The sequence below is a fragment of the Procambarus clarkii genome, chromosome 48, assembly GCF_040958095.1.
Source record: "Procambarus clarkii isolate CNS0578487 chromosome 48, FALCON_Pclarkii_2.0, whole genome shotgun sequence".
In the NCBI taxonomy this organism is placed as follows: domain Eukaryota; kingdom Metazoa; phylum Arthropoda; class Malacostraca; order Decapoda; family Cambaridae; genus Procambarus; species Procambarus clarkii.
Genome location: NC_091197.1, coordinates 18,829,606 through 18,856,858, shown reverse-complemented (window position 1 = coordinate 18,856,858; position 27,253 = coordinate 18,829,606). Strand labels below are relative to the sequence as shown.

General features: G+C 46.3%; 1 protein-coding gene across 1 annotated transcript in view; it reads left to right on the top strand.

The window, feature by feature from the left end:
• Positions 1–27,253, top strand: part of LOC123764807 (Golgi resident protein GCP60) — a 171,223-nt gene that overhangs the window by 61,616 nt on the left and 82,354 nt on the right. The window contains exons 5-6 of the mRNA XM_045752979.2: positions 8,650–8,737; positions 25,483–25,635. Coding sequence (XP_045608935.1) covers positions 8,650–8,737; positions 25,483–25,635 — 241 coding nt within the window. The remainder of the gene's footprint in view (positions 1–8,649; positions 8,738–25,482; positions 25,636–27,253) is intronic.

Below are 27,253 nucleotides of genomic sequence, written 5' to 3'. Positions count from 1 at the left end.
ACCGATTTGGACTGAAGTTTTTTGTGCTATGCGACTGTGAGACTGGTATTGTCATGGACATGATATTATATTCTGGTACAGGCGTCGACATACCGGCTCAAGATGAACACGGGTTCTCTGGCAGTGTTGTAAAAACCCTGATGGAACCGTTGCTGAACAAGGGGCATGTACTGTACACCGACAACTATTACACCAGCCCCTTATTGACCAGATACCTCCTTGCCCACAACACCGGCGTATGTGGCACTGTGAAGAGCCATAGGAAGGAAATGCCAGTGTTCGGTATAGCTATAGCCGTGGGCGAGTGCCAGCTGCGCAAGTGTGACAATACGCTGTCAGTGCGGTGGAAGGACAGACGCGAGGTGAATATGCTGAGTACGATTCACACCGGTGCCATGTTGGACAGTGGGAAAGTCCACTTTCAGACACGCAACACCGTGTATAAGCCAGACTGTGTCATAGACTATAACGTGAACATGCGCCTCGTCGATAAGTGTGACATGATGCTTGGTGGAGTGGAGTGCGTGCGCAAGTCTGTGAAGTGGACTAAAAAGTTCTTCTTCCACCTGATGGATGTTGCAGTGCTCAACTGCTTCAATATGTACTTAGTAAAATCTGGCAGGAGACCGTCTATACGTACATTCAGTGCTGGTGTTGTGTCACAGCTGCTAGTAAAGTATGGCAAGGAGGGTTCTGTTGTACCGCGCGGAGTGCAAGCAACAATGCCACATGCAGCTCCAGACAGATTGAGGGGTAATGAGAACTTCGGAGTACATATGCTCGAGTATATGCCAGGCACAGCATCACGGGAGAAGGGTAAACGTGCGTGTATAGTATGCAGGAACACTACCCGCAGAGAACAGAAACGAAGATGTATCAGCACCTGGTGCGTGGAGTGCAAGGTGCCACTCTGCCCCGTTGGCTGTTTCTCAGCATATCACACACTCGCGGAGTAACTGAGTGTGTTTATGGTGTGTGTATATAGTGTGTGATACTGTACAGTGTGTATATAAAGTGTAAATATAAATTTATTTGGCATGATACATTGGAAATTGTGCAGGATAAGTGAAGTTGTTTGTGATGCACGTAACACAGTGTCTACGGACAGTACGGATGTTGTACTGCGATATTATAGTGTACGTGTTCATTATACATTGGATTGGCACATAAAAACAATGAAAATGTATTGGGAAATGTGCACAATAAATGAACAAAAATATATTCGCGGCAACTCGCGCGCCCCGCCCCGAGCGCCCCACCGCCTCTGAGAGCTTACACCACGGGCGCACGGGGAATGATGACGTCACGCCCCAACTTCCGGACCCCATAGCACCCAAAGTAAGTACAATTTCGAATTTTTTTTTACATACCCATACTCAGGGAAGGGTTTTTGACACTTTAAAAAGAAAAAAGAATTTTTTCCAGAGAATTTATATCCTGCGCACTGCGGGGGTGTCACATTTGGAGGCAACGCAGTTAGGGGGCTAAGGTCCTCATTTTTACCGTACCTGAGTACCTGGAATTTATCACTGTTAAACATCATGTTATTTTCTGATGCCCAGTCGAAAACTTTATTAATATCAGCTTGAAGTTTTTCAATGTCCTCAGCCGAGGTAATTTTCATACTGATTTTTGTGTCATCTGCAAAGGATGATACGAAGCTGTGACTTGTATTTTTGTCTATATCTGATATGAGAATAAGGAAAAGCAGCGGTGCAAGGACTGTACCCTGAGGTACAGAGCTTTTCACTGCACTTGGACTAGATTTTATATGGTTGACAATTACTCGCTGAGTCCTGAGTGCATGTTTTGACATCCAGCCTCAGAACTGATGGGTGGATAGCCGGCATGAGAGGTCTGGGGCTCCCTCTTCTCCCTCCCGGGGTGGGGGGAGCAGTGCAGACAGCGGCGCGGTGATGTGTTATGTCATACTAGTTTGCTTGTTTTCTGTTGGGGAGTTCTATCCACTAGTTCGGCTTTTGGTAGCAATTTTCACCAGATTAGGGGTTTGTTTTGGAATGCTTACCTCTCTGGATACTTGACCCGGTCGATGGCAGACATAGAATGCTTCCAACCACATGGGGGTTTCTATAGGCCATTGCTCCCCTTGCCTCTCTGAGGGGGCCAGGTTCTGGCCGTGGTCCTCGGTAGGCCCTAGAACTCCATACACATGACTGATGCCAAAGTCTGACATTAGCATATCAGCCTGGTATAGTTCCGGGGAGCCTCCGGGTCTCACCCAGAAAATGCCGTTTCATTACATTCAACGCTGTTTTCTGTGGGGAGCCCCTACGGCTCCCTGGAGCTTATCGGGCTAATGTATGTTATGTTAGACCGGGACATTAGCTAAGGAGTTCAGACCTACCAGGGACCAGCGCCAGAACCTGGCCCCTTCAGAGAGGTTTCAGGGAGCAATGGCCCTGGAAAACCCCATATGGTTGGGGGTTTTCCTTATCTGCCATTGACCGGGGTTAGGCACCCAGAAAGGTAGGCGTAACAAAACAAACCCCACATGGTAAGAAACTACAACAAAAACCGAACAGAGAGGTAGAAAACTCCTACAATCCCAAGGAAACAAGCAAACAAGCAAACATCACACTTTACTGCCGCGCCGATCGTCCGCGCAGCCCTCCCCACCCTGGGAGGGGGAGGGGGGAGCCCCGGACCTACCGCGCCGGCTGCCAAGCTCCAGTTCGTTCGCTAATGTCAACCGGGATTGACGCTTCTCTGGCCTCAGTTTCCTAGGCGGTGTTTGCCTTGTGTGGCGTTCACTGCCGTGTGTTGTGGTGTGCGGTGGCCAGGAGTACTTCATCAGTGCCGGGGCTGCATGTGCTTAGTGGCTGACTTCCCTAAGCGCCCTGTGAGTACTGTACTGCCCTTGCGTAACAGGGTTATCTTCCCTGGGGCGTTCGGGAACCATTCCCGTAGAGGTTCTTGCTGCTCGGCATTTGCCTCGCCCTTGGGGCCAGCTGGGGCTTGGGGCCCTTGTTTGGCCCTGGGTAGGGATTGGTATTGTGCTGGTTAGGGCGTCAAGGTGTTGCGCAGCCTGCCACCTAAGCGGCGGCCGGTTTCTGTTGCCTCTGGAGACGGTGTACTTTTGCGGGGTTTTCTTTTGTTTTTCATTTTCTTGCCTGGTGGGGGTCTGCCTAAGGTGGTTATAGTTCCACTGGTAGTGTTTGGCGGCCCTCTGCTAGGCCCCCGTGCTTGTACACGTCTCAGGGGTTTTCAGTGCTATAATCTACCCTCTTGTTATGTTTGGGTTTCTTAACCGGTTAGCAACACCTTGCCCGGGCTTCCCGTAGTTGTTACCCTACGGGCCCTGGAAACCCCTGTCTGGGCTCGGGGGACCATTGAATGTGTCTTCTGGGTTCCAACCCGTCTTGAACGGGATCGTTGGTTGCTGTTCCCTTGTCTCCGGGTGACAGTCGCCATTTTTACCTCCGTCATGCTGCCTGTTGGGTCACTGACACCTTGACCCGGAGTCTTGCGAGTGATTCTCTGCTTGTTCTCCAGTACTCTCCTGATGTTATTACTGTTCAGAGTACAGGCGGCATCCGTGTTGCAAGCTAGGTTAGGTTGCTGCAACATGCTAGGTTGGTTTCCCACTCGAATGCCCCGTGGCCGCCCCGTTTGGTTAGGTGCTGCTCGCCCCTTTCTCTCCATGTTCCCGGCTCCGGACCGTCTGCGGGTTTCGGGGTCGGGGCGGGGTTCAGTTGCGGCAGAGACTCGGGCGGTTTTCGGGGGATGCCCCGTTCGGGTTGGGGACGGAGGTTTGAGCCTGTGCCTCCTGCCAAGGCTTCTGGGTCTTACCAGCGGCCCTTTCTTGTTGCCTTTCCCATGGGCTCTTGCTTTTCTTTAAGAGCGGAGGGCTTGGAGGACGGCTCTGCCCCAGGGCCTCTGTTGTTGGTTCCCGGGGCTGTGGGGGTTGCCTGCTAGCAGTTCTGGGGCGGTTTTGCCCCTTCAGGGGTTTTTCTGCTGTTGGGCGTCGTTTTTCGCCCTTCCAGTCTGCTAGCTTCCCACATTTGCTGGCGTGTTTTTGTGTATTAAGCGTCAGTCACAGCCCCTGCTGGCGGCCATTTTCGTCTGCCGGTTTCCCGGCGTGGCCACCAGGGCGGCGTTGCGGTTTGTTTACATGCGTCTGGGTGTGCGAGCGAGCGTCTCTGGTGAGTTTTCAAAAAATTTGCAGGGTTTTTGTTCTCCTGTTGTCGTTTCTTTGTTTTTCTGGTGTTTTCTTGCCGTTGCCTGTTCCTCTGGGAACGTTTGGGTGTTGATTTTGGGTCTGAGCCTCTGGGTTTAGGCTCAGTGCCCCTGGCTGGTATGCTTGCTCCCACACCTTGCCCCTCGGTTTTCGGTCTGTTGGGACCGTTTTCCCAGGGCGTTCTGCTGGGGTCTGTGCTTTGCCTTTTAGTGGTCTCCGCCGGCAAATGTGGTGGTTTGGGCTCCCCCTGGTTCGATTCTGGGTTCCTTTGGGTTCCTTGGTTTCGTTCTGGAGGTTTCTTCCTCTTGGGCCCCCTTTTGTGGGTTCAGGGGACTTTGTTTCCTCGTGTGACCCGGTTCTGCCTTTTGGGGTTCCGGGGTCTTCCTGGCTTGCAGACTGAGCTTTTTGGGTCTTGGCACATGTTGTGGTTGTGCTGGGACTTTGTGGTTTTGCTGTCGAGGTGGGCCTTTTGATGCAGTTTTGTGCCTTCTTTGCCTGGCCGGCGTAGTGCTCTTTGCCACTAGTCGGCGGCTTGTGCTTTTACAATATATGTCCTCACCTAGTTGTGCTTGTGGGGGTTGAGCTCTGGCTCCTTGGTCCTGCCTCTCAACCGTCCGTCAACAGGTGTATCGGTTCCTGTGCCTCTTGGGCTCTGTCATGTCTACATGTGACATTGTATGGGGGTCAGCCTCGTTACTTGTGTGAGGAGTCGCCACATTACTTCTTAGTGCTTTCCCGTTCCCATTCTGACACACACAAAAAAAAAAAAAAAAAAAAAAAAACTTTAATTCTATCTGTGGCTCTTTTGGGTACTCAGTTTCCACCTGTGTCCCCTAGTGCGTGTGCCCCTTGTGTTACATAGCCTGTCCTTCTCAACCCTGTCGATTCCCTTGGGTATCTTGTATGTGGTGATCAGGTCTCCCCTCACTTCCTCTTCCAGCGAAGTGTGGTTTCATTCCCGTAGTCTCTCCTCATGACTTCGGTAGTGTACTTTTTCTTTCTGAAGGGGTTTCTGTTCCCTTCTCTGTTGACTGGGCGCTGGGGGAGCAGCTTGCTCTGTTGCCTCTCACTTGGTCCCGCTGTTGGTGGGCGCTTTGGGTTGTCTTCCGGCCTCTGCTGGCGTCGGAGGACGGCTTCTTCCCCTTGGGGGGGGGGTTCAGAGCTGGCGGGGTGGGCTTCTTCCCTGCGCTTCGTCATTTCCTCTTCGTGGGTGCGTGGGGCGTGGTCGATCCGCCCCATCCTTCTGGGCTTCCCGTCTGCTCTTTGCAGTCATGAGCTTTTCCCGTCTGCTCTTTGCAGTCATGAGCTTTTCCAGTCAGCAGTTCTTCTGGACTACTTCCGTCTGCGCCCTGGATCCTCTGCCCTGCTCGGAGGACTGTTGTCTCCTGTTTGGATTCTGTTAGGGCCGGGTGCATGGATGGTGGACCTGGACCTCCAGGTCACTTCTTGGCACGTTCCTCTCCAGTTTTTCTGGGGCTAGCACGGTTGGTAATTACCTATGTGTACTTACCTAAGTGTAGTTACAGGATGAGAGCTACTCTCGTGGTGTCCCGTCTTCCCAGCACTCTTTGTCATATAATGCTTTGATTATAATTGTCATATTGTCCTATAATGATTGTCATATATCATAATATGTCTTAATATGATTGTCATACAATGCTTTGGTGGTGGGGCTTCAGGTTTGCTATTTTTATTGCATTCCCTATTTTGTGAAGGGCACTTTGTATACTCTTTGCATCTTTACCGGATCTTAGTGCCCTGTCTGCGTCTGAGATTCGGTGTCTGGCCTACCTCGACGACTGGCTGGAGTGGGCTCCCAGTCAGTCCGCTTGTCTGCTCGCCAGGGGATGGTTCTTTCCAGATCGCTGGGTTTGGTTTCCTGGTGATCTGGAGGTTTTACCTTCTGTTTCCGTCCCGGGTTCGGACCTGGGCCTCGTTTCAGGCTCTTGGGCCCCTCATTGTCTTCCCTCCAGAAGTGTTACTGTGGCTGTGGTCCCGCCTTTGGCTGTTCAGGAGGGGGTCCCGGGTTGCTCAGCGGTTGCTTGGGCGGTTGTGCGGGAGTTTGCACTTCGGCGTGCTTGTCTGCCCGCGGAGTCGGGTTTGGCTCCGGCGTCGGTTGGTTCCTACGGAGACTCCACTTCCGCCTCTTGCATTCCTTGGGTTCCTCTGGGGATCTGGTGTTGGTGCTGCGTCACCAGCTTCCTCTTTGGGGTTTTCGGGGTTCCGTGCCTTGGCAGCTCCCCGAGCCTTCGCTCGATGTGTTCACGGACGGGTCGTCTCTCGGCTGGGGCTTTGTGACCAGTGCTCACCAGGTTGGCCGAGGTTGATGGAGTCTGTCTGTCCGTCGGGCTCACAGCCCGGTTCAGGTGTTCATGGCTGTCTGGTTTGCGCTTCGGAGGGTTTGGGTCACTAGGTACTCTACCATTCAGCTCTGTTTGGACTGTTCTCTGGTGGTTCTTGCCGGAACCACAGGGGGTTTGGTTAACCGTGTGGTTCGTGTCCGGGGTGTGTCCTGCGTCCTGGTGGACATCTGTCTCGGTTCATTCCTCTTCGTGGGTTGGCCAGTCGTCGCCGATTCGTTTTGTTGGCTCTGTTGGGCTTATGGACTCCTGGCCATGGACGTCTTCGGGTCGGCGTGGTCTAGGCGTCGCCCGTTTTGTGGCGCCCTTCCCACCTGCGAGGACTTCACGGTGGAGGCTTTCGGCAGGCCTGGTCGAGGTGGGGGGTACCTGTACCTCTTCTCCCGGTCCAGCTGTTGCTTCGGGTTCTGGCTCGGTTGCAGCCCATTCCCACGAGAACAGTCCTTATGGTTCCACGGTGGCCGGCCCGGCCTTCTTTTCAGACGCTGCTTGATAGGTGTCCGTACCCGGGGCGTTTTTTCCTGAGGCTTCGCCTCTTTCAGCAGGCCGAATCGGTCCTGTCCGTGACTGGTTCGGCCTTCTCTTTGGCTCTTCGCGTCTGGTATTTTGACGCAGGTATCGCCATCTCTATGGTGTTCAGGTGGCTTTGTTGACGGTGTCCCACCTGCGAGCTTCGTCTTGGAGACTGTATGACGTTTATTACGTTTTCTCGCGTTTTGTTTCCCCTCCGGCCTGCTCATGAGTCGCCTGAGCCATCCTGGTCCTTGTTCAGGGTGCCTTCTTCTCTTCCCCTCAGTTTGTGGTAGCCCCTTCGGTTTCAGTTTCCTCCTCTTTGGTACTGGTGGTAGCTTTATTGGTGTGCAGCCTTTCTCTGTCCTGGCGACGGTAGAGACGGCTGCTTTCCGGAGGGGTTCTTGGGGTATTGGTACTTGTTTGGTTTGGCCGGGGGGTGCGTCCTGTGTTGTCCAGTTGTGCTTTTTGCTGTTGCCGGCGTACCGTGCCTGGGGATGCGCTGTGGTTGATCCGGTTCCTTCGTTCCCTGTTTTCAGGGCTCGTGTCTCCCGGGTCGTCCGCAGTGTTTTCCTTCTTCCTGCGGTCTGTCTTTGCGCCCGTGCTGTTCAGACGTTTGCAGCAATTGCTGCTGTGTTGGTGACGTCTCGGGCTCATTTCGGGCGCAGGGAATTGTGGGTCGCACAGGTTTTTGGCCGCCCATCCATATGTGCGTCTGTTCTTGGGCGTTCTTGTTGCCTTGGGTCGCAGGTTTGCGACCGGTTGTCTTGGCTTTGCGTTGCAGAGTTTGTGGCGGCCGCCTCCCGGGTTAGCCCTTTCTTTTCCTTCTCTTTGGGTATGAAGCTCCAGGGAGCCGTAGGGGCTCCCCACAGAAAACCAGCGTTGAATGTAATGAAACGCCATTTTCTGGGTGAGCCCCGGAGGCTCCCTGGGAACCCTCCCTCCCACCGGTCGGCGGTTTTTTCGCGTTGGTTGAAGCTTAGCTTCCGAACTGGAGCTTGGCAGCCGGCGCGGTAGGTCCGGGGCTCCCCCCTCCCCCTCCCGGGGTGGGGAGGGCTGCTGCGGACGATCGGCGCGGCAGTAAAGTGTGATGTTTGCTTGTTTGCTTGTTTCCTTGGGATTGTAGGGAGTTTTCTACCTCTCTGTTCGGTTTTTGTTGTAGTTTCTTACCATATGGGGTTTGTTTTGTTACGCCTACCTTTCTGGGTGCCTAACCCCGGTCGATGGCAGATAAGGAAAACCCCCAACCATATGGGGTTTTCCAGGGCCATTGCTCCCTGAAACCTCTCTGAAGGGGCCAGGTTCTGGCGCTGGTCCCTGGTAGGTCTGAACTCCTTAGCTAATGTCCCGGTCTAACATAACATACATTAGCCCGATAAGCTCCAGGGAGCCTCCGGGGCTCACCCAGAAAATGGCGTTTCATTACATTCAACGCTGGTTTTTTTGGAATTATGCCCCCCTTTTGCTGAGCAGTTTAAGGGTTAATATCATGATAAAAGTTTTAGATTTTATAGTGTGGTGTGGGGGGGCATGTCCCTAATTGTTATAAGATAAGAGTATTGACAAATAAATTGATCTTAGACGACAGATTCAAGAGGCCCTAAACCAGCAGACATATGAGCAGTTCCGGAAGTATGCTGAGCAGCAGTTCCCTGGGAATCCTGAACAGGTGAGGCAGCTCTTTGTAAAGTTAAGAGTGTCACATTTGATGCTTCAGTGGGGAGACAAGGCATAGATAATCAAAAGCTTGTCTGTTGTAATGGAAAATACAGTACTGTGGCATATTTAGCATATGAAAATACAGTGGGAAGAACATACCACTGCTGGACATTGTTATCTACTTATTTATTCTTTAAATAATGCATTAATATTTTTCTGATTAAAACACTTGTTTTAATTTCTTATTACAGTTCAAATTTTTAAGTGTATCAGTATCCAGAAAGTTGAATTCTTTATTTTGCTCAATATAGCATTGGAGATTGTCAGTACACTGTGATGTGCATGCATGGTTTACTAGTTTTTCTGTCTTTGCCACAATCTTCACATTTGGATCAAGTTATCACAAGATGAGCCTGGCCCCAGACTGGGCCTGGGGAGTAGAGCAGCTCCCAGAACCCACATCAGGGACACTCACCATTTCTCCTCTTCCATGCTATGTATTTTATCACCAATGTCAGAATTGCTGAGTTGTTGTAATCTAAGTTCACACACACATCAGTCAGTGACTACTCTTGAATATTTTCTTCCTGTGCATTTATTTAAACTTTCACTTACTTCAACTTCAGTAACCATTCTGCACTGTCACATCTTCCTCTGCAAATTTAAAAGGTATCTTATTCATTAGTAGGATTTTTTTTAACATTAATGGTATTACTGTAATAGAATTCATTCTTCATCCTGCTGCTCCCACATGCACAGTCATCCTGCTGCTCCCACATGCACAGTCATCCTGCTGCTCCCACATGCACAGTCATCCTGCTGCTCCCTTCATGCACAGTCATCCTGCTGCTCCTTCATGCACAGTCATCCTGCTGCTCCTTCATGCACAGTCATCCTGCTGCTCCCACATGCACAGTCATCCTGCTGCTCCCACATGCACAGTCATCCTGCTGCTCCCACATGCACAGTCAACCTGCTGCTCCCACATGCAGTCATCCTGTTGTTTCCATGTGCACAGTCATCCTGATGTTCACATGTGCACACTCGTACCAAATTGATATTTTATACTGGAGCAATAGCTATCTTTTTACATATCCCTTCAGGTCATACTTGTGCCAGGGAGATGCTGGTTAATGGCAAATATGATACAGAATGATCTTGAAAGACTCGTTCAGCTACACTAAAAATCCTTTTCAAGCATTACGTTGGCACTAAGGAGCACTGTGATAATAGCTCGTTGGTCTGCCCAGCCGATATCCCAAACCGACGGCAGCGTGTTTTCACCAACTTGACACAAGTAGTGAGGTAAAAAGACATTAAATGGAAATAATAGTGTACCTTGCTTCGAAAGGAGTTTTTTTATCTGCCGTACACTAAAATCCTTATACTGTATCTTTGCTGAGCTACTTGTTTGTTTCCTTAACCAAGAGTTCTCTTGATGGACAGAAAAGTCAAAAGGAAATCTTAAATAAGGGACTGAACTTATTGGACGATTTATAGGTTTATAAGATATAGCAGAAAATATTGGGAATTTGCCTGTTGTTGACTGAACCTGACCAATATGCATAGTAACTGGGAAGGCATGGACCTAATACAAGGCTCTATGGTATGGGGGGATCAGAAGTGAGGACTAATGACAAAGTGTGATAAGAAACCTGAAGATACCGGTGCAATATTACAATCGGAAAAAGATGGAGTTATCATCATACCAAGATGCGGCATTTGAAACTTTCTACATATTTAGCCAAAAATAAAGTATTTGAGTGGAGAGACTCAAAAATTTTCCTCCTAACTAAATGAGATTAAACTAGATTGGTAAAGAGCATGAAGCATGCCAACCTAATGGCCTATTATTACCAGAGCCAACAAAACATAGATTTGGGTGTTGAGTCTTCAAAGGAGGAGATATCTGAACCCTATCTTAATACTATGCCATAAATGCCAAGTCAAAATTCAGCTAGGAAAATCCTCGGGATTAATGGGGAGAACCTTTGGCTAGCCTTTGGCTAGAACCTTTGGCATCTTGTTCCCGTTGAGGCTGCTCGAGACTGTGGCCCTCAGATAAAGTGAGTAAAGCAAGCAGTCCCCGTGGCGCAGAGGTAAAGCACTTGCTTTGCGAGTGTTTTGGCCTTGGTTCGTACTGGCCGGGGAGGATTGACTTTGTGCCAATCCTTCCCTGTAGCCTCTGTTCACCCAGCAGTCAATGCCTTGTTGTTAAATGATTTGGCGGGTTATATTTTGGGGAAAAATTAGGATTAAGTACCTGCCCGAAATGCTGTGTGTGCTAGTGGCTTTTCAAGAATGTAAGAACTCTTGTTTATATAAATAAAATAATAACAAATAAATATATGAGGGATTTGGCACCAGTGAGTTGAGGCCATAAAGCCAAAACATTCAGTATTATTATTTCTGTCACTGAAAATTTAATGTTACTTTCTACCTCCTCATCCTCCACCTTTCTTTTCAATAATAGTGAAATTTGGAAAGATAACTTCATCACTCAAGCTAAATAAAAATACAATACAGTAGTGCTTTATAACATAATTTATATTGCATTTAAAATAAATTTTGAATGCAAATTTTTGGCTCTTCGTGAACCTATTTCCCCACTTACAGCATTGTACTTCCTAATTGTTGTACCTCGGTTTAAGAATTTAATCTGTTCCTGGAGACGGTTCGTAACCCAAAAATTCGTAAACCGAAGCGAATTTCCCCATTAGAAATATTGGGAAATGAATTAATCCGCTCCTGACTCCCCAAAAACTTCACTTCAAAGTAAATTTTATACCTAATTCACCCAAATCTTCACTACAAAAGTATGTTCAAGTTATTACTTAGTCTTGCTGATGACTCCTGTTGGTGTATGGAAGATGGTGAGGAGGGGGGAGGAGGAGAGGTGTTACTGTTTGGAAGGGGAGTCCCCTTCCATTATAACATCAGGCAGTGAAGATTTTTCTGGAGTGCACTCTCTGGCACGTTTTGCCTGCATACCACGAGGTCCTGGTTGTGGCTCACTGCTTTATTTCTCACAAGGAAATGTTCCATTGAATATTGTTTTTCCCTTCTTTGCAACACTTGTCTGTAGTGAGGCAATACATTGTCATTGAAAAGATTAATGCAATGGCCTACTACAGCTTTCTCTGGGTGTGTCGCACACTTCCTAATTGTTGAGGAAGGGACATTCTTTACTGCCTCCTCCTCCTCCTCTGAAGAAATATCCTCAGCTGTCTCTTGTTGCTGCTCCTCTTGAAGGGCTTGGAGTGCTTCGGTGGTCATTTCTTTGTTGTGTTCTTCCACCAACTCCTCCACATCAGCACCATCCAATTCCAAGCCCATTTTCCGGCCAGAGTAACAATTTCCTCAACAATAGCACTTTATTTACAGGCTCAAAACCCCCTCAAAGTCTAGTTCTGACATACATTCAGGTCACAATTTCTCCAGCCAGAGATCAGGGTTCTTTGAGTCACTTCTTGCCAAGCTTTGTCAACGAGTTTTAAAACACTACAAATGTTAAAATGGTGTTTCCAAGAACTCTTTGAGGGTGAGTTTTGTGGCATCAGTCACTTCAAAACATTTCCGAAAAGTGCCCTTTCATAAGTTTCTTAAAATTCGCTATGATTTTCTGATCCATAGGCTGAATTAGAGGAGTGGTGTTAGGAGAAAGGAACTTTATTGTGAGAAAATTTAATTTGTTCAACAATGTATCTTCCAACCCTGGAGGATGAGCAGGAGCATTGTCGAGAAGCAGGGCCTTGAGTGGCAAACTTTTCTCCTGCAGATATTTTTGTATGGCAGAGCACACCACATCATTCACCCACTCCTTAAAAAAAATCCTAGTCACCCATGCCTTACTATTAGCCCTCCACATCACACACATTTGGTTTTTCTGCACACTATGTTTTCTGGGGGAAGCCCGGTCAGCTCCCCGGAGCTTTTAACCCTTCAATTGTGCATCGCATCATATGATGCTTTGACCGACTTGCAGTAAATTGCGCATCGCATCATACCTGGTTGATACCTGGTTGATGGGGTTCTGGGAGTTCTTCTACTCCCCAAGCCCGGCCCGAGGCCAGGCTCGACTTGTGAGAGTTTGGTCCACCAGGCTGTTGCTTGGAGCGGCCCGCAGGCCCACATACCCACCACAGCCCGGTTGGTCCGGCACTCCTTGGAGGAATAAATCTAGTTTCCTCTTGAAAATGTCCACGGTTGTTCCAGCAATATTTCTTATGCTTGCTGGGAGGACGTTGAACAACCGCGGACCTCTGATGTTTATACAGTGTTCTCTGATTGTGCCTATGGCACCTCTGCTCTTCATTGGTTCTATTCTACATTTTCTTCATGTCGTTCACTCCAATACGTTGTTATTTTACTGTGTAGATTTGGTACTTGGCCCTCCAGTATCTTCCAGGTGTATATTATTTGATATCTCTCTCGTCTTCTTCTAGTGAGTACATTTGGAGGGCTTTGAGACGATCCAAATAATTTAGGTGCTTTATTGCGTCTGTGCGTGCCGTATATGTTCTCTGTATTCCCTCTATTTCAGCAATCTCTCCTGCTTTGAAGGGGGAAGTGAGTACTGAGCAGTACTCAAGACGGGACAGCACAAGTGCCTGAAGAGTACAACCATTGTGATGGGATCCCTGGATTTGAAAGTTCTCGTAATCCATCCTATCATTTTTCTGGCTGTCGCAATATTTGCTTGGTTATGCTCCTTAAACGTTAGGTCGTCCGACATTATTATTCCCAAATCCTTTACATGCTGTTTTCCTACTATGGGTACATTTGATTGTGTTTTGTACTCTGTATTATGTTTAAGGTCCCCATTTTTACCGTACCTGAGTACCTGGAATTTATCACTGTTAAACATCATGTTATTTTCTGATGCCCAGTCGAAAACTTTATTAATATCAGCTTGAAGTTTTTCAATGTCCTCAGCCGAGGTAATTTTCATACTGATTTTTGTGTCATCTGCAAAGGATGATACGAAGCTGTGACTTGTATTTTTGTCTATATCTGATATGAGAACAAGGAAAAGCAGTGGTGCAAGGACTGTACCCTGAGGTACAGAGCTTTTCACTGCACTTGGACTAGATTTTATATGGTTGACAGTTACTCGCTGAGTCCTGTTTGACAGAAAACTGAGTATCCAGCGTCCTACTTTACCGGTTATTCCCATTGACTTCATTTTGTGTGCTATCACGCCATGGTCACATTTATCGAAGGCCTTTGCGAAGTCCGTGTATATCACATCAGCATTCTGTTTCTCTTCTAATGCCTCAGTGACTTTGTCGTAGTGCTCAAGTAGCTGTGAGAGGCACGATCTTCCCGCTCGAAATCCATGTTGGCCTGGGTTATGAAGGTCATTGGTCTCCATGAAATTGGTGACCTGACTCCTAATCACTCTCTCAAATACTTTTATGATGTGCGATGTTAGTGCAACTGGTCTATAATTTTTTGCCAATGCTTTGCTCCCTCCCTTGTGTAGAGGGGCTATGTCTGCTACTTTAAGTGCATCTGGTATCTCCCCTGTGTCCAAGCTCTTCCTCCACACTATACTGAGTGCCTGTGCTACCGGCACTTTGCATTTCTTTATAAATATTGAATTCCATGAGTCTGGACCTGGGGCCGAGTGCATGGGCATGTTTTCAATTTCTTTTTCAAAATTTAGTGCGCTCGTGTTTATATCAGTTATATTTACCGGGTTTGAATATCCCGCATAAAGAAAATGTCTGGATCTTCCACCTTCATGTTGTTTATTGGAGTGCTAAACATGTCCTCATACTGCTTTTTTAGGATTTCACTAATTTCTTTGTCATCCTCCGTGTATGAACCTTCACTTGTACGAATAGGTCCAATACTGGCAGTGGTTTTTGCTTTTGATTTCGCATATGAGAAGAAATATTTTGGATTTTTCTTTATTTCCTGAATTGCTTTCTGTTCTAACTGCCTTTCTTCAGTTTCATATGAGTGTTTCAATTTCCGCTCGATTTCTTCAATCTCCCTATTTAAATTATTCCTTCTTTGACGGGAAATTCGTGTCTGCATAAGCAGTTTCCGTTATTTTTTTCCTGCGTTTATAGTGTCGTCTGCGTTCTCTTTCTACGTTAGATCTCTTTCTGGCTTTCCTCAAAGGAACATGTTTCAGACAGACTTGATACGCTTCTGAAGTAAGTTTTCCTATTCCTTCTGTAGGACTTGTATTATTTAGAACAGTTCCCCATGGAATGTTTGTAAGTTCCCTGTTTATTATCTCCCAGTCTATCCTTTTATTATTAAAATTGAATTTACTGAATAGCCCCTCTCGCTTTATCAACGTTTTAGGTCTATTCTGAGTATTGATGGTCGTTTGCACTTCAATGAGTTTGTGATCTGAGTATGTGGTATCTGATATCGTAATGTCTCTGATAATGTCTTCATTGTTCGTAAAGACCAGATCTAGAATATTTTCATTTCTCGTTGGCTCCGATATCTGCTGATTGAGTGAAAATTTGTCACAGAATCTAAGTAGTTCTCTAATCTGTGGTTGGTTAGGTCCTGATAGATTTCCTGGTATAATATTATTGTTTGCTATTTTCCACCTGAGACTAGGCAAGTTGAAGTCACCTAGGAAAATAATATCAGGTATCGGGTTCTCCAAATTATCAAGGCTATTCTCTATTTTGCTTATCTGTTCTGTGAATTCCTCAGCCGTTGCATCTGGCGGTTTGTATATTAGTATAATCACTAAATTTATTTTCTCTATTTTTAATCCCAGTACCTCTACCACCTCATTTGTAACGTTTAGGAGCTCCGAGCATACAAGGTCTTCCCTAATATACAGACCCACTCCTCCATGTGACCTAATTTTCTATCACACCTGTATAGGTTATATCCTGGAATCCAGATCTCACTGTCCAACAATTCCCCTGCATGGGTTTCTGTGAAAGCTCCAAATACTGCATTTGACTCCGTGAGGAGGCCATTTATGAACTGTACTTTGTTGTTTGTTCTTGTTTTCAGTCCTTGTATGTTGGCAAAGATGAATGAGGTTACTCTATTAGTGATAGTTTGAATGGGAGACTTTTTCGGCACGTCCATTAATCGTGGACATAATGAGTTTGTTCTGACCAGTACTGATTGTTGTAGGGCAGTTTTCTGTCGTAGTTGTAGTTCCCTTTCGGTGGATAATTGTATCTGTAATTCTGGAATGCCAGTGGATCTGGCATCCAGTTCCATACACTCTCCATGCTGCTCCTTTTGAATTCTCTGCCGGTCTGGTATAAAAAAATTTATAGAGTTTCCTCCAAATTCATTATCCTGCTTGCCACTCTTTATGTAGCGTTCCGTGCCTTTCACGTGAAAGTGTGGGCAGCTAAGGTCATAGCATTTTCTGTCCTCCAGTGAGGTTTGGCACATGTCAGGATGGAAAAACCTACATATTGATCCAAATCGACACTCACCTTTCCTAAGCATATTTAAACATTTTTTGGGATGTTGGTAACTGCATTCTAATCCTTTCTTATTACCAGCATATCTATGTCTGCATATGCCCTTTGCATAAAATTTGCATAAGTCTGTCCTTCTGTTCTGAATTGCTCTATCGAGAACCGTCGTGGTGTCTGTACCTATCGAGCTGTCAGGTACACTTTCTAGTTTAATGTCATCTACATCCAGGCCTACTGAGTCAGAGTTTGCAACTTCCTGAGTTTCAGCCTCAGTTTCATCCCTGACTATAGCCTCCGCCCCTTGTATATTAGAATTGTTGTTCCTTTCCCACTCCTTCTGGATGGCTGGTAGGCTTCCAATGAATGATGTTTTCCGTTCATGCGTCATGTTATCTAGAAGGTTTTTTTAGGATATTCCAAGCTGGCAGGTCATTTTTACACACACCAGAGCAAGTGGCCATCTCTCAGTGCCGTAGTGTTACTCACTCCTGTACAAGCCGAATGGAATCTAGTCTTACAGATATAACATTCAATTCCGTTACCTTCGTCTTTAAGAAGTTGTTACAGTGGCCACAAATTTGTTTATTTACTCCCATATTGCCTTGTTTTGTTGTATATATCTATATATTTATAATATTATATGTATATTGTATATTTGTAACTATATATGTATATATATTTATATGTTTAATATTATAATATTATATGTATATCGTATATTTGTAATATTATGTGTGTTATTTTGTTCAAACTTTATGGCAGGTACTTAGCGTAGGTAGCGAGGCTGGTCCCCCGGTCAGTACAGGTGACCTCTTGTGGCCCAGGTTGATGTCACCAGTTTCCAGTTACCCGATTTATAACCACTGATGCCGCCTCTTGCCACTATTCTATATTTCTAGTGTTCTATATTTATAATATTCACTTCCAACTTATATGTTGTTGTGATACCCGTTCCACATCACTGTCCACGAATCACCGTTCACTATTTTTTTTGTTTCGTTTTTTTTTTATCCTAATACACGCATGTACACAAGCCTCGTTCATTGGCTCACACGTGGTCTCCCGTTTATTCTCTATTTAACACAAAGTTCTATTGTTAATGCTCGCTTTATCAATAACGTTGATAAAGCGAGAGGGGCTATTCAGTAAATTCCAATTTTAATAATAAAAGGATAGACTGGGAGATAATAAACAGGGAACTTACAAACATTCCATGGGGAACTGTTCTAAATAATACAAGTCCTACAGAAGGAATAGGAAAACTTACTTCAGAAGCGTATCAAGTCTGTCTGAAACATGTTCCTTTGAGGAAAGCCAATTGTTGAAATGCCGTGTTGAAAAATAATTTTCAATTTTCCAGCGGTCACTATGCACTTTGTTATGTCTGTAATCAGTAATCCACGGCAGTAGTCCTACGAATCCCTGTTAATGTCACGATTTTAACGGAGCGCGCACGGTACGTCTACCCCCTCCCTCGACCTCCGACTCGACTCCAAAGCATCATGTGATGCTTTGGAGTACTACGCAAGATTAAAACGGCCCGCGGATACACGGGGTTCACCACACCTTCATCAGGGCTCTTGTAAACAGACGCCATTTTTTTAAAAAATCATGGACCAAACTCCCGGGTGTTAGGGGCCTCAGTATTGAGTCAGCTACCAAGCCTGATGCACGCAGCATGAAACTCACAGCACTCACAGCACATGAACTCGACCGGGGGAGCCGGTCGGCCGAGCGGACAGCACGCTGGGCTTGTGATCCTGTGGTCCTGGGTTCGAATCCCAGGCGCCGGCGAGAAACAATGGGCAGAGTTTCTTTCACCCTATGTCCCTGTTACCTAGCAGTAAAATAGGTACCTGGGTGTTAGTCAGCTGTCACGGGCTGCTTCCTGGGGGTGGAGGCCTGGTCGAGGACCGGGCCGCGGGACACTAAAAAAAAAGCCTCGAAATCATCTCAAGATAACCTCAAGATAGCACTGCTGTTCAGCTTGTGACCACAGCATCGCCTAAAAATGCCATAATATACTTGTTCATGCTATTATGTAGCGATGATATTATTACAGAAGACCCGGACTGTGATAAAACTGACCAGGGTTCTGATAATAGCAGGATTGTGGTGATATTTGGCGCTGTGCGCCATGGAGGGAGGAGTAATGCTGTGGGAGGGAGGATGGTGGCGTTGTCTTTGAGTGGTGTGGCCACCTTTTATTGACTGCACTCACCATACCAGCTTAGTGGTTCGCTATGGTGAACTCAAATGTAGATACATATATATAACGTGTGTAGTAGTGTGAGATAACAGCGAGAGGAGTAGGTTGGGAGCCGCCATTTTGGTGAGGGAGGAGTGTCGTCTGCAGGACTTACCATGTTGTTTACTGATGACCACGATGGTCTTTGGGCACCATACAGTTTACTTGTGCAAGTATGGTGAATAAAACAGGTAGATATTTATATATAATGTGTGTATATAGCGTAATAACACCACAAACAGTATTGTTGTAGGAGAAATATTAGTGCGTCTGGCCTTGAGGGCGGCCGCCACCAGCTGACTGTGTGAGTAGCTACGTCTTTGTGCCTTTACTCACCATACAAGCTTAGATGTACAGTTATGGTGAACAAAACATGTAAATACTTATATATAACGTCTGTATATAAAAGCAAAAACAGTATGGTGGGTGGAGAATGGTGGCAAGTCAGGTGAGGTGAGGTGAGGGAGGGAGTGGCAGCCAGTGGCAGCCAGTCACTGCATGCCACTGCCACTGCCACTCAGCATACCAACTTAGTGGTTCGTCATGGTGAACAAAACATGCAGATACTTATATATAACCTGTGTATATAGTGTAATAACGGACAAAGTATTTGTTCACTGTTTGATGAACATAATTGAATCAACAATATGCACACCATACTTTTGAGTACAGCGATGATTCACTCATTTTATTATATAAATATATCACACTACACACTATTGAATAATATTACAGCAAAAAAACTTTGAAAAATCAGAGACATTGAAATAATTAGGTAACTTATCTCTCTGTGGAAACTCCGGCCTGACAGCTGGCGATCAACAGACCGCCTGGGACGCACGCTCAGTCAGCGCCTGATTTTTGCCAGAATTCCCCACCCTATAGTGGGCAATATATGCCACTTACGATTTTTTATTATTTTTCCTGTGATCAGTGGAACACAAATTAACAGGTTAGGAAGAAAAAAATAATTTTTTTTTTTTTTTTTTTTTTGGTATGTGCCCTGTGGTGGTCAAATGGTATATAGCTATGCGCCATTTAAGGGTTAAGGCTGATATGCTAATGTTAGACTTTTGGCATCAGTCATGTGTATGGAAATTCCGTGGGCCTACCGGGGACCACGAGCCAGAACCTGGCCCCCCTCAGTTGAGGCAAGGTAAGCAATGGCCTATAGGAACCCCCGTGTGATTGGAAGCATTATATATCTGCCATCGATTGGGTCAGGCACACCAGAAAGGCAAGTGTCCCAAAACAAACTCTATTCTGGTGAAAATTGCTACCAAAAAGCCGAACAGTGGATAGAACTCCCCAAAAGAAACGAGCAAATAAGCATGTCACACGTGGCCATGCCGTTGTCTGCGCAGCTCCCCCCTTCCCGGGAGGGGGAAGGGGGAGGCCCAGATCCCTGTGCCGGCTATCCACCCTTCAGTTCTAAGGCTGATGCTAGAGGCAAAGACCGTGTGCTCCGGCTCCGGTGGTTTGTTTCAGCACTGTACCTAGTGTGTGGTGACTGCTAGGTGGTGCGTGAGCCAGGAGTGATTCTTCAAGTACTTGGGCTGCATGTGCCTAGGGTTTCCTTTCCTAGGTGCCCAGTAAGTACTGCCCTTGGAGCTTGGGGCCACCTTCCACAAGTTCCTTGGGTTCTGCCTCTGCTAGGCCGTTTACCTGCTTGGTTTTCGGCCACCCTTTGTGTGGTAGGGTGTTCTGTCTCCCTTGTTCGCCTTAGAGTAAGGGGCAGTTTGCACTGGTAGGGGTGCAGGGTACTGCGCAGCTTGTTTTCACCAATCATAGCGGCCGGCTCTGTTCCGCCTGGGGTACGCTGTCCTCTTGCAGGGTTTTCTTTTTCTTTTTGTTTGTCTGCCTTGGTTCTTTCCCCCTGTGTACTGAGTGCTTTTCCTTCTTCCGGTGGTTCCCCTTGCTAGGTCCTTGTGAGTGTACGCAATCCGGGGGTTCAGTTCTTAGAAGGTTGTTTGGTAGACTTGGGCGCCGGATTGCAGTACCGTGGCCTGGGCTTCCCTGAGAGTGATTTCAGTTCTCAGGGCCCTGGGAATTCCCATGGGGACGCGTGAGTCTGATGGATGTGACCCCGGAATCCCCCCTCGCTTTGTGCAAGTTCAAGGGTTGCTCTGTCCCCTTGTCTCAGGGTGATTCTCACTGTCTTTGCCTCCGTCTGCTGCCTGTGGGGTCAGTGGCACCTTCGGCCTGAAGTCCTACAAGTTTTGTTGCTTGTGGAGCCCTGTGGCTGCCCTGTTTTGGTTGATGTGACGGGGCTTGGGGGTGTTGGTTGCTTCGGTTTTGTTTCCTTCCGTGCCCCCCTAGTCTTTCCCCTGTTGTGGTCTAGTTTGTCCCCCCCCCCCCCCCCCTTCCTGCATCCTTATCGTCTGTGGGCTCGGGGTCAGGGCGGGGCTTTGATGGTCTTGAGGCTCGAGCGATCTCGGGGAATTCCCCTTCCGGGGTGGCGACGGAGGCATTCGAGCCTGTTCCTCCAGCCATGTTGTATGTGTCTGCCAATGGACTCCTTCCTTTGTACTTTTCTGGCTGCCCCAGCTTTTTCTTGTGAAGCTGGGGCTTTGGGGGTATGGCTCGACCCCGGGGCCTACCGTGTGGGTTCCCGAGGCTGGAGAGGGGCTGACTTGAGGGTCTTGGGCCCCGTTAGACCCCGCCGGGGTTTTCTACACTCTGAGCAGGGCTTGCAGTTACGGGGAATGGGGTTTTTCTTCCTCCCTTCTCCGTGCGTGTTGTTGGGCGTCGGCCCCTCCCCTGGTTCGGTTCCTTGTCTCCATCGCTTCTGTCCTGTCGATGGGTTCTTTTCTCCATTTATTCACCCTTCTTCTTGAGAAGAAGGGTGAATAAATGTGAATAAAGGGTGAATAAATCTTCTGTCATGTTCCCTGTTCTCGGGGTTCTGCATGACCTTTGGTCTCGGGTGAGACTGTGCCTTTATGTGCCTTGTGCTTGCTTCTATATATTCTCAAAGGTTCAGGAAGGTTTTCGCTGCGTCCCGAATTATTGGAACGACTGTCGTCTTCTGGTGGCTTCCCTCCAGTCCTTTCTAGGGCTTGTTGGTCCTCTTCCGTGCTTCTTTTTGGTTTTCGGTCCTGTTTCGTTCTTTTGTGATTGTATCTTCTCTCTGTGCTCTGTCTCGGCACTCCTCGTTTTTCAATAGTTCTAGTTGGCACCTTCCCGCTGAGCGGGTTGTGCAGTTTGGACCTCCTGTCCTGCGCTGGGTTGCCAGATTGGGATCCTTGTGGCCTGGTTGGGCTCCTTGTGGCCTGGTTGGCCTACATGTAGCCCAAGTGAAAAGCCAGCTATGTATGTTTTGCTACTTACTACTCTTTTTGGCTACTGTTAAGATAAGCCGACTGTGTACTCTGCAATGGAATTCCATCATTAACAAAAATATTTGGTCTAGTTTTATAGTCACATTCGTGATTTTATTTCTTCAGCATGCGACTTCCAGCACCCCAAGTCTGGCATCCCTGCCTGCGCATGTGCTGTGTTAGTTTGTTTTGGTGTTGGCGGTGTGCACAAGTGCTGGTGTTCTGCGTCCTTTTCTCTCGGGTGCTTCGCCTTTCGCTCCTCTCCATTCTCCAGTCCGTACCCCGTAGCTACTGGGGGTGTTCTGGATTGCCGCTACTGGGAGCACGCTCTGAGATGCTGGTTCGTGGTTTTTGGATACGTATATAAGAACATCAGAACACAGATGACTGCAAAAGGCCTATTGGGCCATACGAGGCAGCTCCTAATTCTACCCATCCAGTCCCACTCATATGCATGTCCAACCCATGCTCGATATTACTAAATGGGCCCCACCTCCACTATGTTATGAAGTACAATGGTGGGGGTGAATGTTATGGGTAAATGTTACTGTGTCAGGGTGTTATGAGGTGACATTTTGCTGCAGTTTTTATACTGTGGATGCATGTTGGGGATTGGTTGTGGCATTTTGTTTGGCCCTTCTGTGCTTCTTCCTGGGGCCTTTCTTGTTTCGTCTGTGTTGTTTGTTACAAGGGGGGTTATGGCCCCGTTTTTTCGTGGTCTTACCTGGGTCACTTATTCCTTGCCCGTCTTGCAGTGCCTGGCTTAGTTCTTCCATATATGTTGGGCTCATGCATAGGGGTCATGCATTCCATACTCTGATGCTGAAATGCTTCTTCCAACGTCTCTATGGTTCCTTGGGCTATCATTCACACTGTGTCCCCTGGTGCGTGTGCCCCTTGGGTTCCCTGGTCTGTCATTCTCTACTCTTTCGATTCCTCTGAGGATCTTGAATGTGGTGATCATATCCTTGTAGCTCATACCCCTTGGTTCGGGTACTGGTCTGGTGGCGTATCTTTGCACCTTTTTCCGTTTAGTCTTCTGTTGGGACATAGTCAACGACTGTGTGTATGTGTTGTTGGGGTGACTTGTTGGGACATGACCAGCAGCTCTGTGTGTTGTTGGTCATGTCCCTTTCGTTCCCGTTTACTACTTGCCTTTTCGTTCCTCATCTTCCTTCTACGCTCTTGTCCCTAGCCTTTGGTGCTGGGGCTGTTCTTCTGGTCTTTTTCTTGTGTTTTCTGTTTTTCTCATTTTCTCCTACACATTGTGTGTTTTGTTTGTGCCTTATGGCTCTCCTCTTGTCAGGTTCGGATTCCAGGTTTCCTGGCTTACCCTGCCTGTTGGCGTTTTCACAATTTTGCGGTGTCCCTTCTCTGAAGTCTTGCGTTGGACCTGTAGTCTCGAATCTCTTCGCAAGCTCGCTGGCGTTGGGACATTACTTCCATCTCCTCCTTTGCCAGCTTGGGTTTCTGGCTCTGCTTGCTCGGTGGTCGCATCCGAGATCTTCCCGCGGCTCCGGTTCTTGAAATTCCAAGTCTCAGGAAATCCTCCCTATCAATTTTATCAAATCCTGTTGCTATTTGTTACGTAGTGATCATATTACCTCTTTTTCTTCTGTCTTCTAGTTTTGGCATATTTAATGCCTCTAACCTCACCTCATAGCTCTTGCCCTTCAGTTCTGGGAGCCACTTAGTAGCATGTCTTTGCACCTTTTCCAGTTTGTTGATGTGCTTCTTAAGATATGGGTACCACACAACCGCTGCATATTCTAGCTTTGACCTAACAAAAGTCGTGAACAATTTCTTTAGTATTTCGCCATCCATCTATTTAAAAGAAATTCTGAAGTTAGAAAGAGTGGCATAGGCTCCACACGGGACTTTAAAATCATGAGCAGCACTCTCAGTCGTATATATATATACAATGTGTGTGGTTTGGTAACAGTTACTCAAATTGTATATATACAATGTGCATGGTTTAACCCTCAAACCGCTAGGGGCCCAAATGGAATTCACACCCACAGGCGCAACAAAAAAAAAAATTCCCAAAAATTCTTTCGTCTTATAGAAGTGTTCATTTTTGTTCCCTGATCACGGAAAAAATAACAAAAATCGTAGGTGGCATATTTTAGCCGCAATAGGGTAGGGAAGTGTGGCAAAAAAGGGGCGTTGGCAGAGCCTTCGCCAGACGAGGTCTACTCCGCCCGAGCTGTCAGACGGCAGTTGCCACAAATATATTATTACCTAATTATTTCAATGTCTCTGATTGATTTTTTCTTAGTTTTTTTGCAGTAATATTATTCCATACAGTGAATTGTGGTATATTTATATTATAAAATGTGTGAACCATCGCTGTACTCAAAATTATGGTGTACATATTAGTGATTCAATTATTATGTTCATAAAACAATAAACAAATAGTTTTGCTGTTGTTACACTTTATACACAGGTTATATATAAGTATCTGCATGTTTTGTACACCATAACGAACTACTAAGTTGGTCTTGTGAGTCAAAAAGCAACGAGGAGTGACCGCCAAACACTCACTGCCACTCCCTCCCTCAACACCTCCTCACTCACCCTCATTCACCTCCTACAATACTCTTTCTGTATTTATTCACTATACACAGACGTTATATATACGTATTTACATGTTTTGTTCACCATAACTGTACATCTAAGCTTGTATGGTGAGTAAAGGCCACAAAGACGTAGCTACTCACACAGTCAGCTGATCGGCGGCCGCCCTCAAGGCCAGACGCACTAATATTTGTCCTTCAACAATATTTTTTGTGGTGTTATTACGCTATATACACATATTATATAAGTATCTACCTGTTTTATTCACCATACCTGAACAAATAAGCTGGTATGGTGCCCAAAGACCATAGTGGCCATCAGTAAACACCATGCCAAGACGTGCAGACGACGCTCTTCCCTCACCAAAATGGCGGCTCCCAACCTACTCCTCTCGCTGTTATCACACTCTATACACACATTATATATAAGTATCTACATTTGTGTTCACCATATCGAACCACTAAGCTGGTATGGTGAGTGCAGTCAATAAATGGTGGCCACACACAGTCAGAAGATGACGCCACAACCCTCCCTCGCACAGCCTTACGCCTCCCTCCATGGAGCACAGCGCTAAATATCACCACAATCCTGCTATTATCAGAATCCTGGTCAGTTTTATCACAGTCAGAGGGCTTCTGTAATACTATCACTGCTAAATAATAGCAGTATCATATATATTATGGTATTTGTAGGCGATGCTGTGGTCACAAGCTGAACAGCGGTGCTGTGAGCTCGTGCTGTGTGCGCCAGCCTTGGTGGCTTGCTCAATACTGACGCTGTAACACCCAAGAATGTTGGCCTGGATTTTTTTTCTAGGTGGCATCTGGCAACTATCGGTCGTGGCTGTACTATAGCTGCCCCTATCCCAGGCGGGGAGTTTAAATTATAGCGCTAGACACGAAATCATATATAAATGATGTGCGCGGTTTCGGTTTTGTCACTGATATCATTTATATATGATATGCGCGGTTTGAGGGTTAAGGGTTAACTAACATTTCAAATGCTCATTCTAATGCCTAAAGTCTTTTGAAAGGTCAGAGGAGATTCTTCAAGAGATAAACATCTTGAGGAAGGAAAGTTCATTGGGATAACAAGGCATTATAAATGTAGTGTTTATGATGAGGTACAACAAATTCTGCCATTTATTTTGGGTGTATTTGTTTGAATAATAATTAAACATTTTCAGCAAGCAGTGTTGATTAGACAGCTGCAGGATCAGCATTATCAGCAATACATGCAGCAAGTCTACCAACAGCAACTTCTCCTTCAGCAGCAGCAACAGCAGCAGCAACACCAGCAACAGCAGCAACAAGAGTTGACGGAAGATATAAATGGCCAAGTATGTAAGAGCTTTTCTCTTGTTTGCATTCTTCACTGGGTTGTGGTAAGGCTATGGCATCGCATCTACATTATTATTTTTTCTGGGTTTTTTCTCCGTTGGCTCGCCGGAGCTATCCAGACTGATATGCTAATGTCAGACTTTGGCATCAGTCATGCGTATGGAGTTCTGTGGGCCTACCGGGGACCACGAGCCAGAACCTGGCCCCCCTCACAGAGGCACAAGGAGCAATGGCCTATAGAAATGCACATGGGATTTGGAGCATTCTAAATTCAAATTCAAATGTTTATTCAGGTAAAGTACATACATACAAGGTGTGATACAAACATTGATGGATTTATAGATAGAGCTAGTACATACAATGCCTAAAGCCACTATTACGCAAAGCGTTTCGGGCAGGAAAAAGACTAAAGACTAAAACTTATTACTAATTGAGATTAAAGTATAAATTGTGTTGAGAAAATATAAAAATAAAAAAGGGGGAACATGGCAGAAAAATAGCAAAAATACAATTTAGTCGACAAACAGCATTGTTTAAAAATAGCAGACATGGGTTGACATTTTAGGGGTAAGGTAGGTTGCAGGGAGTTAATTAGGTAGTGCTTAGTTTTTATCTTAAACTGGTTGGGAGAGGTACAGTCTTTAACATGTTTGGGAAGGTCATTCCACATTCTGGGTCCTTTGATTTGTAGAGCATTTCTAGTTTGATTAAGTCATACTCTTGGAATTTCAAAAAGGTATATGTTTCTGGTGTGTTGCTCATGGGGTTCTGTTAAAATCTTCAAGGAAACTTTTAAGGTCAGGATTGACATTACAGTTCAGCATTTTATATATATATATAATACACATGAGAGGCTGTGCAGTGACTTATATCTAACATATTCAGAGATTTGAGTAGGGGTACCGAGTGATGTCTGGGGCCATAGTTGGATATTGTCCTAATAGTAGAAATACACAAATATCATAGTTGAGATAAGAATAGATGATGGAGTAATAGAGCGTCACCAGGGCAGGGCGAAGTACATAATATCTGATCTTAGAAAGAATGCCAACAGTTTTTGAAACTTTTTTTGTTATATTTAGAATGTGTCCCTGGAAATTGAGCTTGTGGTCAATGAGAATGCCAAGGAATTTGCCATCTACTTTGTTACAAATTTGGGTATTGTTTATCCTGAGATTTATTTGATTTGAGGATTTATTGCCAAACAAAATATAGAAAGTTTTGTCAGTGTTGAGGGTGAGTTTGTTGGCAGTTAGCCAAAGATGGACTTTATTTAGCTCAGTATTCACTGTGACATTTAGAGCAAGGGGGTCAGGACTGGAGTAAATGAAGGTTGTGTCGTCAACAAATAGAATTGGTTTGTGTTGTGTCGTCAGCAATTTAGAATTGGAATTCTATATCTACCATCGACCAGGACAGGCACCCAGAAAGGTAAGCACCTCAAAACAAACTCCTGTTCAATTTAAAACGACTAAAATAGAGAAACTAGAGTACAGAACTCTCCAAATGAAAACGAGCAAATGAGCATGAAGTCACACGAGCTGTGCCGCATGTCTGCGAAGTTCCCCCCCCACCCCAGGAGGGGGAAGGGGGGAGCCCCAGACCCCCTGCACCGGC